At 32.2% G+C, this 15982-nt stretch overlaps 3 protein-coding genes across 4 annotated transcripts in view; 1 reads left to right on the top strand and 2 right to left on the bottom strand.

The window, feature by feature from the left end:
* The window catches only part of Ubce2h (ubiquitin conjugating enzyme E2H), a 34321-nt gene extending 30672 nt beyond the window's left edge, over window positions 1–3649 (bottom strand). The window contains exons 1-2 of one of the 2 annotated variants that reach the window (XM_070296533.1): window positions 3213–3649; window positions 2345–2706 (exon numbers count right to left, since the gene is read on the bottom strand). In XM_070296533.1, coding sequence (XP_070152634.1) covers window positions 2345–2397 — 53 coding nt within the window. In that variant the 5' untranslated portion in view covers window positions 2398–2706; window positions 3213–3649. The remainder of the gene's footprint in view (window positions 1–2344; window positions 2707–3212) is intronic. The other variant, XM_070296535.1, reaches the window with a different exon arrangement.
* A 1738-nt stretch (window positions 3650–5387) lies between these two features.
* On the bottom strand, window positions 5388–9474 carry Wls (Wnt ligand secretion mediator). The gene is made up of 11 exons (XM_070295596.1): window positions 9084–9474; window positions 8306–8487; window positions 8123–8228; window positions 7918–8042; window positions 7675–7824; window positions 7406–7583; window positions 7185–7312; window positions 6822–6983; window positions 6498–6725; window positions 6273–6426; window positions 5388–6125 (listed from the first exon to the last, which is right to left on the bottom strand). Exons 1-11 carry the CDS (start codon window positions 9187–9189, stop codon window positions 6025–6027), a joined length of 1620 nt encoding a protein of 539 aa, XP_070151697.1. The 5' UTR covers window positions 9190–9474; the 3' UTR covers window positions 5388–6024.
* A 1530-nt stretch (window positions 9475–11004) lies between these two features.
* On the top strand, window positions 11005–15590 carry Strip (striatin interacting protein). The gene is made up of 12 exons (XM_070296747.1): window positions 11005–11369; window positions 11746–11862; window positions 11977–12260; window positions 12343–12521; window positions 12649–12962; window positions 13041–13263; window positions 13325–13479; window positions 13557–13801; window positions 13876–14103; window positions 14183–14354; window positions 14440–14644; window positions 14878–15590. The coding sequence occupies exons 1-12, from the start codon at window positions 11292–11294 to the stop codon at window positions 15141–15143; spliced, it is 2466 nt and encodes an 821-aa protein (XP_070152848.1). The 5' UTR covers window positions 11005–11291; the 3' UTR covers window positions 15144–15590.
* The last annotated feature ends 392 nt before the right edge of the window (window positions 15591–15982 follow it).

Genomic DNA, 15982 nt, shown 5'->3' with positions numbered 1-15982 from the left:
TAAAGAGGAACGCGTCATTTGAATCTATTATCTATTTCAAAATCATCAAATTCTTCGATTTATTATTCAAACGAGTTATCTTTCTAAAATTCATACAAAAAAAGATCTGAACCTTATCTGAACGAAAATGATACATTGAACGATCTAGCTTTCTAAAACTATAATTTTAATCCAAATAGAAATAGAAAGAGAAAAAGAAATCCCTAAAGGAAATTCACGATCGCTTCTGTCGCCATAATTCATCGGTCGCTGATCGGAATAAATAAGATGTGAGCGACAATATAACTGGCCTTTGACAGTCGGCGTAAAAAAAAAAAAAAAAAAAAAAAAAAAACACCGGCCCGTCACGTTTTCGGGCCGCATTACATGAACTCTCGTCGCGAAATATTGTAGATATCGACCCGTCCCCGTACGTGCGTCAGTACGACGAGAGATCACACTATACACGTTAGAGACTATCGTCGTTTTATTTTTATGCGCGCCTGCTAAGACGTTCTGTCACTTCGCTCGCTCTTCGAATTCGCCAGACGAGTGTTACGTCTCAATTAACGCTGCTCTCTCTCTCTCTCTCTCTCTCTCTCTCTCTATATATATATATATATATATATATATATATATATATATATATGTCTCTGTCTTTTTCTTTATGTCTGTCTCTTCTAGATTTCGTTTCGAGAAACAAGTCACGGAATTCGGAGAGAGTTAAAGCAAATACCCCGAATCTCTTCGAAAGCAACGCTCTGTAGAAAGGGAGATAAAAAAAAATAAAAGCAAAACAGTTAGAGAGAAATATAGAGAATTATAGATGAAGAAAAAAGAAAAAAAAAGAAAAAAGAAAATTTTTTACACTCACTGAAACTTATATCTGAACTTTGATCCCTCGGTTGCATCGTAATAATCAGCGTAAATAAATAAGCGTAACTCAAATACGCGCTCCTTTTTTTTCTAACAGTTTTATAAAAAAAGGAGCGAAAACAACCGCTAAATCGACATATGTCCTCGACAATTTACATATACAAGATCTTTTCACGAGCGCAAATAACGAGACAGGTGTAAATCGAGAATGGGAGGGAGAAAACCCGAGCTAGAGAGAGAGAGAGAGAGAGAGAGAGAGAGAGAGAGAGAGAGAGAGAGAGAGAGAGAGAGAGAGAGAGAGAAATAGAGAGGAAGGGGAAAGGAATAGCGACGTGGTCGCCGTTAACGCGCTCGCGAACAAGATAAACACGCGCTCGCTCACGCCTGCCTATGCACGCACACGCGCAAGCGCCTAGAAGTCAGCTGGTTAAAAACAGCTGTGCCCAAACGTCGAAGCGCGGCTGCGCGATGACGAATTAAATGTTCCCGCGACGATTGCGTGAATAAAGAGCTGGATATGTGTGGGTGTGTACACTATATGCAACATCACTATCGCGTAAACGTAGCGTCAAATATTCTAATACGAGCCTCAAATGAAACAATACACACTGCTTGTCACGAAATCGGAGATTTAAATATAAAAATATTTGACGTTTACGCTAATGTAACGGTGTATAATGTACATCTAACTTAAAAATGAGCATTTTTTCCCCTTATTTTAGCATCTTGTCAGTTTCCTCGCGCTGTCTATGTAACGATTATCATGGTCGATAATTATGCTCGGATAAGCGAGCCAGCGAAATTTATCATGTACACATATATTCACTCACATATTCGGATGTATAGAGTGTTAAAAAAGCTGGATATATATACAGACGTTAAAATTGTATTAAGAATCGGAAAAGATGAGAAAGAAAATAATATATCTCTTTGTGTAAACTTAACAAAACGTTTTAATCCTTACATAAAATTATTTCAGATTGCTTTTTGTCTATAATTTGGAAGATATATATATATATATACATGTTTAATTAATTCACGAAAAGGATGATTGAGAAAAGAAGTTTCCAGAAAAATATGGACATGGAAAAACTTATATACGAATTATATACTTTGCATACATATTTTCCATCTTTATTTACTGAACTTCAATCACGAATTTAAATGTAACGTCGATACTTTTAGAGTCAACATCAAAGAGACTGAGAAATGGCATTTAATCAAATTTTCATGTAGAAAAAGCCTCAAATAATAATCAACAAATCCGTGGTGTACTTTACTCGTACATCCTTTCAACACTCTATATATACACACAAGTACACAAACGCACGCGTGCGAGGAGAACAGATGCGTTACAATCGCGTCCCGCTCCCACGTGTGCGCCACTACTACGCAAAAACAAGGATGGCATAGGTACTTATCGGACACGCAGCCACAGCTTAGCGTAGAGAGAAGGGGAATTTTTTTTAAAGCGGTTCTCCAAGGATACAGTTTGATAACGTCCGTGTCCATACGTCGCTTGCCGGCGCTGGGGGACGACATATTTATCGGTGCTCCTCTATCGTCGCGGTGCTGAGTTCGGCAGGAGACCTTCCTCGCCCCGCAGCGCTGCTGTTAGCGTCCACCTCCTCCTCCTTCTCCTTGTCCTCCTCTTGATTCTCTCGCTGCGCGTGGATCAGCTGAGCCTAACAAACGGTGCCCCGGGAGGGCCTCCCTGATGAATGTCTCACGGATATCTTTTTTTGCGAAAAGAATTCACGCTCTGCGGCCGTGCTCCAACACTGTGGCAACGCGCACTTTTGTCCTCCGACGATAATGTAAACGGAGCGTTATATTCAGCACACTGGGCGACTGAGAGAGAGAGAGAGAGAGTCAGCATAAGAGAAGAAAGAGGGGAAAGCTCAGGCAGGAGAGAAAGAGAGACACAGCAGACGCACGCACACATATACACACACAACACGGATAGACGGACGGACGGACGGACGGAGGGAAGGAACGAAAAAAAAACAAAGACAGTGCTCGCAAGCACGACGATCGACTACTCGATCGACCGGATTCTGGAATAAGGCCCTAACCGAAGGGCGAGAAACGCGTTTATGATTCGATGCGAGTAAACGCGACGTGGAATAATCTAACGCGAGGTGAAACGTCGTTGTCCGCGCGCTTCTGTTCTTAATCCTTCCTTCCTTCCTTCCTTCGTAGAAACGTTGTATGCGCGTGTGTGTATATATATATATATATGCGTAATGTCATGTATGTTTATAAGCTCTTTGTACGATTTCTCCCTCTCTCTCTCTCTCTCTCTCTCTCTCTCTCCCTTGCTCGTTATCCTGAGAAAATAAAAACTCGATTACTACCACACGAGAACGATTCGCCTCTTGCTCCACCTCCTTCCCGTCGTCGTCGGCCTTCCCTTGTGCGTGGAGCAGGCCAGAAAGCACGGAGCTAGAGGATCATTTCGTTACCGTCGTCGATGACGAGTCCGCGTTCGTCGACTGCCGTGTTTCACTCGCGGCTTGTCGCACGCGCTCTCTTTGTCTCTCCCTCTCTCTCTTTGTCGCCTTTTTTTCCTCGTTAACTGTATCGTACGCGTACACACAGAGAAGTAAAATATCCCCGTCCTCCTGCCAGAGAGAGAGCCTATGCCAACCACCGTCGCGTAAACGCCTGTTCTTTCTCTCTCTCTCTCTCTCTCTCATGCAACCCGCGACCTATCAATCCGCGATCTTCGCCACCATCTGATTCTGTTCTCGTCGCTTGCACACTGGACTCTCCTGGCCAGGCCGACGCTACTGCCTCTGACGAACGATAGTAGCATTCGACGCACGCGCGTAATCTCTGAAAATCACTCGAATGAAGTTATCGGCGACTTTCCAAATGCGCCATTTTCCAACGTAGGAATGTGGCGGGGAATTTAAATGCCGATTTGGCTTTCTTTTAGCGCGTAACATAATTATTTACATACTGTGAAATTTAAATATTCTTATTATACATAATACTTAATAATATCTATCAAATGCATCGCATAAAATGCAGAGAATAACTAAAACAAATCTATTTATTTAAAAGATGATTATAATATAGTATAAAAATGATTAAAATATATAAAATGTTGGTCGCAATGTAAAGTAATTGTGTATAATGTTATAATACGTTTCACTTATAAATACAATTATTTTCGATACAATACATAGCACGTTTCGTAGAGATCATGATAATAAAACAAATGTTAATTGTTTAATAAAATCATTAAAAGGCCTTGGAGATAAACTTATTATTTATAAAAGCAATATTTCATAAACTGTACTTGTATGCTTAGTTTAAATACTACTACACAATTTAAATGATTAATATGCATTAACATTAAGTTGATATATAGAAAAACTATTGCACATTATTTATAAATGCTATTTTGCGTGGTTACTACTTTCTTATAAGTACTACTTTTAAGAGCGTCTCAGTAAATACATACAATCATTTGTAGAGTATTATCAAACAATTTTTGATTTATATTTGGCTATAGATTCGTGTAAGACCCAGTTTTTTATAGTGCATATAAACGAAGAACTTGCTTTGTGTATATAATATTAAATGCAATAAAAAATTAATATTATTAAACAGTAGATTTAAGTAAATTGGCACATTTCGTACTATCTGTACGAAATTTTTGCTTCTAACATGTATATTATGTATAACATATGTTACGCACATAACATGATGAAAAAATAATAAATACTAACTTTTAATACTATTAATCATGATTGAATGCATTGTATTACAAATGAGAGAGATGAATGCCTAATAATGTGATATGTATAATATAATAAGATATAATATTAGGTTTTTATAATTTGAGTTGAAGCAAAGATTACATTCTTTTCTTCATGTCTTATACATAATGTATAATAAGTAATAATATACTTTCGAATTCTTAAGATAAATATATCATCTACATCTATTTTGTTACATTGCTGATTAACTGCAATAAATCACTTATACAAACATCTAATATTTGTAACGTCCTATAAGATCGAAATGGAATGCTGAAATATTTTGAAATATTGTGAATAGTTAACTCTTTAAATATGTAAAAGTTATAGATCTCACATTAATAGATAAGTTATGTATTACTATCAAAAAAACGATATTAGATTATTGCAGTAATGCTATCATAATTCTTGTTCTTTTACTCGTATAAAATATATGAAAGCATGTAATGTAAGAAAATTTTATAAATTAGAATAAAATATATGCCAAAGAAAAATATTTTACCTTTTTTTCATCATTGGAACTTCATTAATAGACGAAATATGTCTATCAGTATAAGCTCTATAAAAACTAATTCTCCATGATAATCTAAAGTATACAGGAATATAATTTATTTATATATAACCATATATATAATTTATATATATATATATATATATATATATATATATATATATATATATATATATGTGTGTGTATACATACATATATACATATTTATATATAAATATATAAATTATATATTATATCGGTTACGTCTGACTTCATTGCATCTGTATATAAAATATTTGATTCAAAAGCATTTGATTGTCATTTATATCCACTATTTTTACCAAAAATTTAAGTATTCTAAAAATGTAAAAAATATTCATATAACAATAATTTTATGTTATAGAAAACATATAAATATAAAAATAAAAATGTACGTACATTACCGTTTTTGTACTCGTGACTTTTCTAATATTATATTTTTAAGTGCACAGTTTTAATTGTTAAGCATCAATTTGTGTTCCAACTTAATACGCATATACGCATATTGTGTGCATTATGCTAATGTTTATATAAATAATATATAAAAGCAGATCGTATTCATTCTAGAACTTATGCTTATGATATACTAACAAGTACAAAGATGAAATGACTTATGTATATTTTTGCTTATCATAGATAATACTATAAATATGTATATAACATACAAAAAACATTGGAAGCAATAAATAATCGAATTTGGCATATAAAATTGTCACCATAAAAGTATTATCAGTCATTGTGTTCCTAATAAATAGTGAAAAATCTAATACAGTTCTATTTATAAATTCTAATTGTAACAATTAAGTACATTAAATATAAGAATTTGCTGTCTCCTCCTGCTTCTTACAAATGTATATAAATAAAAGTACTTTATTCTACTGCTGTTTTTCGTGCAAATGCAGTTAGAGACAGCATTTCATTAGGATCAGTTGGCAAGGGAGAAAATTCGATTTCCTCGCTAATACTGTTCTCTGGAAAGTTGAAATATATCTTGACTTATTTCATAATATAACAAATATGTTACCAGAATTTGATAAAGTTTAAAATTTAATATTAATATACAATACAGAACAAATCTCGCAAACATATTTAATTTACAAATATAAATATGTACTTACCAGATGGTTCAATTGGCCATTGCTTATGAGAAGGAGCGTAGAGACATAATAATGCAATGATATAAATGTTCCACATACCATATACACCAGTAAAAAAGGCAGAAGTCATTTCTAACTGTAAATCTTCGTCCCATTTCCATTGACCTTCTGCAACCTATGCCAAGAAAAAAACGATATATAATCAATATAATTAATATAATTTACATATAATCAAATAACATTTACCTGTCCTAATATAAAACCAACAACAGTTAATGACGCGCATAATAATGTGGCAATCATTAAGAATTTGAAACGGTATATAACTCCTTCGTAATGCAGACGTCGTGCCGAACTCATGCTGGGTAAAACAGCCCTTTTTGCGCTAATGTTCATAAATACTTTCCATATCATATAAGACAAGAACAGCAAGTATATTCCGGCTGATATACCAGCTAAGATAATAAAGGATAGCTATTATTTGTTCAAGAAAATAACTTTGAAGAATTATTTTAAAGATACCTCTTTAAAGACTTTAAGATATAAAAAGCAATTTGAAGAAAAGGATACTGCCAATTTCGTTCCAATATCGGTAACCCAAATTGAGTAGAATGGATTTCTCAATTGTACACCACGTTCACACATATCAAATATAAATAGTGAGAGACATCCGATACCTACTGCAGAAAGATGCCGCCAATAACATTTTAATGAATTGCTTTGTTCACCCTCCTAAAATATAAATTATTAAATTATCTTAGATAAGTATCTTTCAATAATATAAAAACAGAAATTAATTGTAATAAATAAAAAAAGCTCACCTGAATCTGACAAAGGACAAGATGCGTACATGAAACAAAAATAAAAAAATATATGTTATTGCTAATATAACAATTATGACAATAAGAATTGCAAATAATCAATTTCCCTCACCATTAAATGTTCACCAGCAAATACAAGCCAGAATGATAACAATGTTGCATAAAATACTCCTTGTCGAATATCACCCAGCAATAGCATAAATGGCATATCATAAGCAAGTGTCAAGTATTCCAAAGGCACTAAAAATATAATGTAAAAAATGAAAATTTACAGATAATTTGACATAAACAAAAAAATTTGGAAATATACAAAATATAAAATAATAAACATACTATTTAAAAATGTTAAGGCAGAACCCAAAGCTAAGAGCATATATTCCAAAAGTGCAGGCGACCTGGATAGCATGTACACTCTTCTCCAATACCAAGTCAACACAGCTAACACTATAGGGAAGTAAACAGTCTTTAGACTCACCCACACTATTGTGAATCCACCGTTTTGATTTATAGCCTACATCATAAATAACATATCAAATTAAATAATTTCCATAATAATTAAAATTTTATTGGCATGTATTAAAATTTTATACTCTTATACTCACTGTAAGCCATAAATCAACAATATGTCCCAATCCCTCGTTTTGACCAGTGTCAGAAGGAAGACGAATATTTAACAAGTAATAATCATGGTATAAAGATCCCAATTCAAACAATGGCATAACACTACAATTGTAATTATAATGTTCCAATGGCTAGAAAATATTACAGTGTTACAAATTTATATTTGCATATAATTACAAATGTGCATAAGCAAAAACAAGCTTATTACATATCGAGCTATTTACCTTATCTATGCTGCAATCTAAAATTCTCTCTACAACAGAAGCAGCATATGGTTTCCATATATCTTCTGGATCATTCTTATTTCGATAAGCTAATCGTGCATCCAGTGTTATTTTTGTCCTAGAGGCTATAAAAAAATACAATATGTCAGAATTATAAATGATAATTAAAATGTTAATAAAATGTTAGTGACATCTGTTACATTACCGATTTGAATCTGACTGTTATAAGATATATCCACTTGTAATACTCCTATTAAATTTTGCTGCCATCTCGAGTAATCGAGCTGCTTATTATTCCGAGGTACAGGCATCTAAAATGAAATTTATTATATTTTTATAGTCGGATATCCCAGTAATTACCTTGTAATATAATTCTATAAAAATGTACCTGAAATGTATACACAACTTGGTATGCTTCCTGGTGATCGTCAAAACTAAAATGATGCATATCAACTGGAGTACAAGAACCCTTTCCTCTTGAATAAAACCATTTATTTTGATCAGATCCATTAACACTAATATCTTTGCATGCTGTGCCAAGAATATTCTGGCTACTAGCAGGTGTAGGAGCTAAAAAGAAACGTGTCACTGTATATTTTTTCATACAAATTCATCCCAAATACAATTATATCTAATACTGTATACTTTATTTCATTAATTTCCATTACATGTATTAATTTCATAAAAATTTATCATATTACTAATATGAGTACAATAAAAAATACAAGAAAATGTTTATACATATAGCACAAAAATGTTATATATATATATATATATATATATATATATATATATATATATATATATATATATTCTTAAAATTTATATCAAGTTCATTTATAATGTATATATATATTCTTAAAATTTATATCAAGTTCATTTATAATATATATATATTCTTAAAATTTATTAGAAACAGCTCTTCATTACTATGTCGTAAAAAAATCTCAAACAAAAATTTTTTCACAAAAACAAAGCTTCCTCTACGAGGAAGCACAATAAGCATCAAATAAAATAAAATATAAACAAATACGTAAAAAAAAAGAGAGAAATAAATGTATGCTTACACGCTATATAATTTTTTAATATACTAGCAAAGATAGCAATATGAGCAATTATTGATGATATAAAAAGTAAAAAGTCCATTTATTTAACAAATTGCTTACCAATTAAGCCGCCTATTAGAAAACAAACAATTTGTGCGATTATCAAAAGTATCACCAGAACCGAGAGCTTCTTGCCGCTCAGGTTTTCGATTATGGTGCCTTGCATTTTCCTATTCTCGATTGTTTGTCCGGTGACTTATATCGCGGCTGACTTACACTTGAGCGCTTGAAAATCTTCAAAGCGTACCGACGCCGAAACCGATCGACTCAACGTGGACGCGGACAACAATAAATTTGTCTTTCGGAGCCGAGGATGATCTTTCAAGATGGAAGTCGCCGGCCGCTACCACACAAAGGAAAATTTTTCCCAAATTTGCGGCATTCGTGAAATTGCGAGATATCGAATTCTCGAAACTCTCGTCGACCAATCGATGTTAATATATGTATCGATATGGCGAGAGATTTAGGGTCTGTTCTTTGCAACTGAACTGGCTGCACTGGTGTTATCTTTTTCTCTCTCCATTGGAAGGAGAAGGATTGGCTCTGAACTGGTGCAGCCAGTTCAGCTGTAAAGAATAGACTTCTACTCGTTTGTGTGGGTGTATGTGGGTGAAGCATAAAAAAAAAATAGATAAATAAAAGAAATTAGAAATATTTTTTTTCACAGACATGTCCGATAATATTGTATTCACGTATAAATCGTGTCAATGATGGTCGTGTTAAGCGATACTTGTACGATAAATTCTGACAACTGATTTTTTACCGAATGTGTATGTGATCTCCGTTAAATAATTTTAGGTTAAATATGGTAAGAATGCGCCTTTGATATCTTACACTTACATTCTGGATGTTGAACACTAATATTTATCGAATGCGTTTCATTTCTTACTGTGTTAGTTTTATATTGATTGTATATGTATATTTCATGTTTATATGTTTATTTATATGTATAATCTTTGTAAGTATTTTCAGAGAAACCAAAAATGTGTGTAAGATTTAGCATTATATTGCGCAACATAAAGTCAAGTATACTGTAGTAGCAATGCAATATTGCTTGCGTGCGCCAAAATTTTTGTGAATTATATATTTTCTTATATCTTTATTAAATGTCTGGGAGTATATTTTCCTCTTTTTTTTTCTCTCTTGTAATTTCTTATTAGATGAAGTTTATTAAATGTAATGGTGCATGTTAAATAAATATAGATTCCTGAAAGTATACAATCTTAGGCATAATATAAATTTACATATCATTCCGAGAAAATTTTATATTTCTTATTGCAATCAGAATATATAATAATAGCATGACAAGGAAATATATTTTATTAGTATGTATTATAAAAGCATGTATTATATTAAATGTTCCTCTTTTATCGTCCATATGTAAATATATAATTATTTGGAATATAGAAAATGTAAAATATGCGATACAGTTAAACAATAAAAGGCTATCATTTCTGAATTCATTCTATTTATACTTATATATTAATATATTTTGTGTTTCTAATGAAATAAACTGTACTATATTAAAGTTTTGGAAAATAATAAATATATTAACAAGAGAAAATAAATGAAAAAATTTCCTATAAATTGACCTTAAATTATCTTCCAAAATTTCATATCCACAAAATACGTTATATATTCTTAGATATATAATCTATTCTACCTGATATTATGAATCAAAAACTATAGTATTGGAAATCTGATTTCTTATTATTGAATATTTTCTAATGTTTTACTCTGCGTATATTGCCGATGTATCGATATTAATTAATAATTATACATTTACATGAAAATATTCTTTTGCAATCAAGAAAATCGTTCTTTTTTTTTTTTGCGATATAAAAATCACATTGCGCATATTATACGTAATTATGAAGTTTTATCAAAAGAAGCGCAGTTTTAGATCTGTGGCGGGAAAATATATGTATATATTGTACCGAGTATTTCCGAAGACTTCCGATTGCAAACAAAAATGCACGAAAGCATCCAGCAGCAATCGTGAACAGAGATCTTCGGAGATCTTCGTTACATACATATATACATGCATAAATCGGGGTTAGAAAGTGACGTAAGCTGAGAGAAACAAACAATTTATAGTGCAATATTTGTCGCCCGAGAGACTTAAGTACGGTAACGTAAATGTCAAAGCACTTACGCGGGTGGTACGATTTATAATCTAGCGAACGTCTCCCGGGTAGACGATGTGTTAGGCCGAGATGTTCTAAAGATCGGGAACGAGAGTATCGTGGCCGCGAGCCGTCACGAAAAATGTGTGAGGTAGCGCTGGATGCGAACGGAAATGGCGAGCGTGACCCTTTTCACAGACGATGTGCAGCCAGAAACGACGTGAGTGAGAGAATAATCGTGCTGAAAAGTATCCCGGAATTTCGTATTACGTATAAATGTGCTGGTGAATTTAGATTGTCCTCTAACCCTATTCTTTTTGACAGCACTCACAGCTATAATTTAATTATTCTTTTGAGTAGAGTACAAATAAATAATTGTGTTTATATAAATGTATTGAGATATAAAAATTATATATATATATATATATATATATATATATATTATGTATGTGTGTATTTTTCCATAATTCATATATTGTTCCATATTAACAAAGATAAAAGATTTATACAATTATTAATTTTGCTGTTCAATTTAAATAATGCTACTTGAAGTTTTTCCATATTTGTCCGATTTTATTTTATTCGTGCAATTCCAGGAAAGCAACAGAACTACAGATCTGGAATTTATATATGATGACACTGATATACATACTAATGAGATTGCAGAGTTATATAGTTATACCGAACAGTATGAATTACAACTTAATCTTAAGGTATAGCTTTGGGTTATATAATGATGAATTTATTATATGATACGAATCGAAAGTGATTCATAAAGTATAGCAACAAGTACAAGAACAGATTAAGCGAGTTTTTATAAATTCTAGGCTTTCGAAGATCAGATGGAATGGTATAAGTTACCACCATGGTGGCAAAACTTGACAAGACCACAGCAAAAATCGATAATCTATAAATTGCTGGATCAATTGGAAGTTTCCAATAAACAGCTCAGAATGAAGGCAGCGCGCTGTATCCTTTATTTAGCTCAGGGTTGTTGGGCTGAGGTACAGTCTGACAAAGAACAACAAGACTGGACTAGGACAAATGTAATGCTACTCTACGAAGCTGGCATTTTTCCAGCCTTTGTTGAACTGCTAAATATTGAGATTGAGTAAGATTATATTATATATGTATGTCATGCTGGAATGTAGAACCTTGTTTTTGATCTTTTGTACATTGAAGATTTTTTCCAGGAATAGCACAACTGCTACCTCAGCAATGAGAAAGCTAGCTGTTAGTCTCGCTGATTCGATAGATCTAAGAGTCATTCTATCCGTTTTATACATTATAACAGAAGTTATGAGAGAGGAATTAAGAAGTATTGAGCACAGCGAGTATAAAGAAAATGTTGAAGGTTTCAAAGAAGATCTTGGTATGTCATTGTGTTTATATAGAATATTTTAAGATTATTTTAACGAATACTATATTACAGAGGGAAGTTTAATCTTCTAAAATATTAATGGATAAAAATGCTTTTGATGAATATGTTTTCTCCACAGTAAATCCATATGGAGAAGAATTACTGATTGTTAAACTTCTCGGTATGGTGACGTGCTTCTGCAGCGGCTCGGCACCACATTTTCCTATGAAGAAAGTTCTCTTGCTTTTGTGGAAGTTAATCCTAGTTTCTCTCGGTGGTATCGACTCGCTTAGAGAGTTGAAGAAACAGTATCGTGAGGAAGCTGGCCTTGATACACAACAGGAAGACACTATCGAAGTCGCCAGAACAATGAGGGCAAGTTCTCCTCCTATGAGTGCAGCGGATCTATTAGAAACACAAAATCAGAAAAAGAACAATCGTCCTTTTCGACGGGTAAGTTGTCCATTTAAAATTATTCTATGTGGTTATTTTGATGCTTTTACAAATATTAATAGCAGATATTTTTTACAGAACTTTTTGATGAAACAAAGCTCGTTAGATGATCCAGGCTTAGGTATGGAGTATGAAGGAGGGGAACCTCCAAATAATACTACAACAAATGAAGGAGATGGTGAAGTGATTGTTTTTCTGGGTCCTGGTGGTCCTGGTGGCTGCTGGAATCAAACATATTATGAAGATCAGAATAATCCAACGCAATTGAGGCCAAGCACTCCACAGCTTATAAAAGGAAAAGGTAATATATTATTTTAATTTTATTAATTTGTATCTCATTAATATGTAATATTATTCATCAGGTTTACCATGGACGCCCAAAGTAAGACAAAAAGATGTAGACAGCTTTCTTGAAGTTGCCAGATTAAAATTTGTTGGTTACAAATTACAAGGAGACAGGGAAAGTTTAGCGGGTTTGCCACAACCAATTCATGAAGGTGTTACTACTCTTAAAAAGGTATTTGTTTGAAATATATAGATTATATTGATATAGCATCACTAAACTCTACTATACTAAATGTTACAATATTTTAGCATATGTACACATCTTTAGCAGAAATTCAGATACGGAAGGAAGAAGAGATAGCAAGAAATCCAATGAGTACTTCAGAACCACCGCTACGTCAAACACCAACAGAAATTCTTTATCAAGCTATATTACCGAATTTGCCACAATATATGATTGCATTATTGAAAATATTACTTGCTGCTGCACCGACTAGTAAGGCCAAAACAGACAGTATTAATATTTTGGCTGATGTGCTACCAGAAGAAATGCCGTAAGTATTACTAATATGTAATATTAATGAAGTCTTTTTAAAAACAAAAAAAAACAATTATATTACACTTTTAGAATGACAGTACTGCAATCAATGAAATTAGGGATTGATGTTAATCGACATAAAGAGATAATTGTTAAAGCTGTTTCCGCAATTTTATTACTGCTGCTCAAACATTTCAAACTAAATCACATATACCAATTTGAATTTATGTCACAGCATTTAGTATTTGCAAATTGCATACCTCTTGTATTAAAGTTTTTAAATCAGAACATTATAGCTTATATTGAAGCAAAGAATGTGTAAGTAAGAATGTAATTGCTAATTAAATTTCTAACCATACACATTGTAATACATAATTAATAATTTATATTGCAATAGTATTCCTATTTTGGACTTCCCCATATGTGTCATTGGCGATCAGCCAGAACTAACTACCGAAAGTCTCGAAATCGGTCACAGTCAATCTTTTTCATGGAGAAATGTTTTCTCTTGTATCAATTTATTGAGAATTTTGAATAAATTAACCAAATGGAAACATAGCAGGATAATGGTAAGTCAATAACAATTAAATCTAATTGTACATATATAATTTATATACATTAATATGTATTCACACAATTCATTCATATTTGCAGATGTTAGTCGTTTTTAAATCAGCACCTATTTTAAAACGTACATTGAAAGTTAGGCATGCAATGATGCAATTATATGTTTTAAAGTTATTGAAAATGCAAACGAAATATCTCGGTCGACAATGGAGAAAAACGAATATGAAAACAATTAGTGTTATTTATGCAAAAGTTCGACATCGTTTAAACGACGATTGGGCATATGGCAATGGTATAATAAATTAAAAATTTTACATTTTATATATATGTGTGTGTGTTTAAAGGAGAAAACAAGAAAATATTTATATGTATATATCTTTGTTTATTTGTGTGCACGCGCGCGCGCGTTCTTTTTCTTTCAAATTTATGAAAACTTAATATGAAATTTACTATAAAAGTATTATTATATATATATGAACAAAATTATAACACAGAATGTGTAATGTAATTTTGTATACTAATCAGATTTGGAAGCACGGCCATGGGATTTTCAAGTTGAAGAATGCGAATTACGTACATGTGTCGATCAATTCAATAATCGAAGATATTCAAATGCCTTGAGAGATGAAGAGATGGAACCGATTGACGCATCTGTAACATCAGTCCTCGGTACAAATGTGGAATTGACTGAAGAATTTAAACAACATTATGAATTATGGTTGCAACAAGAGGTATTTCAGAGGAGTATCAATTGGGACGAATTGTTGGATCCTGCTGCATGTGAAATATAAGTTTGATATAAGTAAAACCCATATAAATCGTGTTTTGATTAAATCATAAACCTGGATAAAATTGCGACATTTTTACGAATTGCTATACTGTTGTGAGAAGTGTGTTCAAACAACAACAAAAAAAAACATTGCCATATCGACACTGCAGAAATTTCAAAGTTACATTTGGTGTATTGCAGTGAATGGTCCTAATCTAGAAAATGTTTAACGAAGAAACTTTTGACGAAACATGTAAAACATTTAACATTTCTTTTGTATTTAATTTGTGCAATGCAATGTAGTGCTCCTAGTTATTTTTTATCATTAGGAATCGCTAATTTTAAATGTATAATCTTCTCTTTTATATATGTAAAAACGCACACATAACAATATATACATAGTTATTAAAAAATTTAGAATACATTTTAATAAAATACATTGATCGACTGTTAACTGTACCACATTTGGATTTCCATAAATTTGAACAATCCAAATAGAAAAATAAAACCTGTATAAAAAACATTGATTTACAGCTTTTATAAGAATATGGATTATAACATGTATTATAGATTTTTTTTTATAATATTGTATACTCATCCTCCAATTAACAAATTAATGCTAATAATTTTTTTTATACATAGGGAAAATACATTTTACAAATCTGCTCAATTATGTCTACTCTTCTGTGGAATCTTAATGAATTTAAAATTGCCCAAATCAATTCAACTAAATTGATCTCTCTTATTTTTTTTATTCAATTTTTGTTTTCGTCTATTACTGTTCTAGTCAGTTCGGCCGTTTTAAGTCAAAACTTTATTTTTGGTTTTGGGCTAAAAGGCTATATAATCTGTTTTTTTTTT

This window comes from Polyergus mexicanus, unplaced genomic scaffold (genome assembly GCF_030449975.1).
Source record: "Polyergus mexicanus isolate NDT 795.1 unplaced genomic scaffold, iyPolMexi1.0 SCAF_5, whole genome shotgun sequence".
Taxonomy (NCBI): domain Eukaryota; kingdom Metazoa; phylum Arthropoda; class Insecta; order Hymenoptera; family Formicidae; genus Polyergus; species Polyergus mexicanus.
This window is presented reverse-complemented; position numbering and strand designations above follow the sequence as displayed.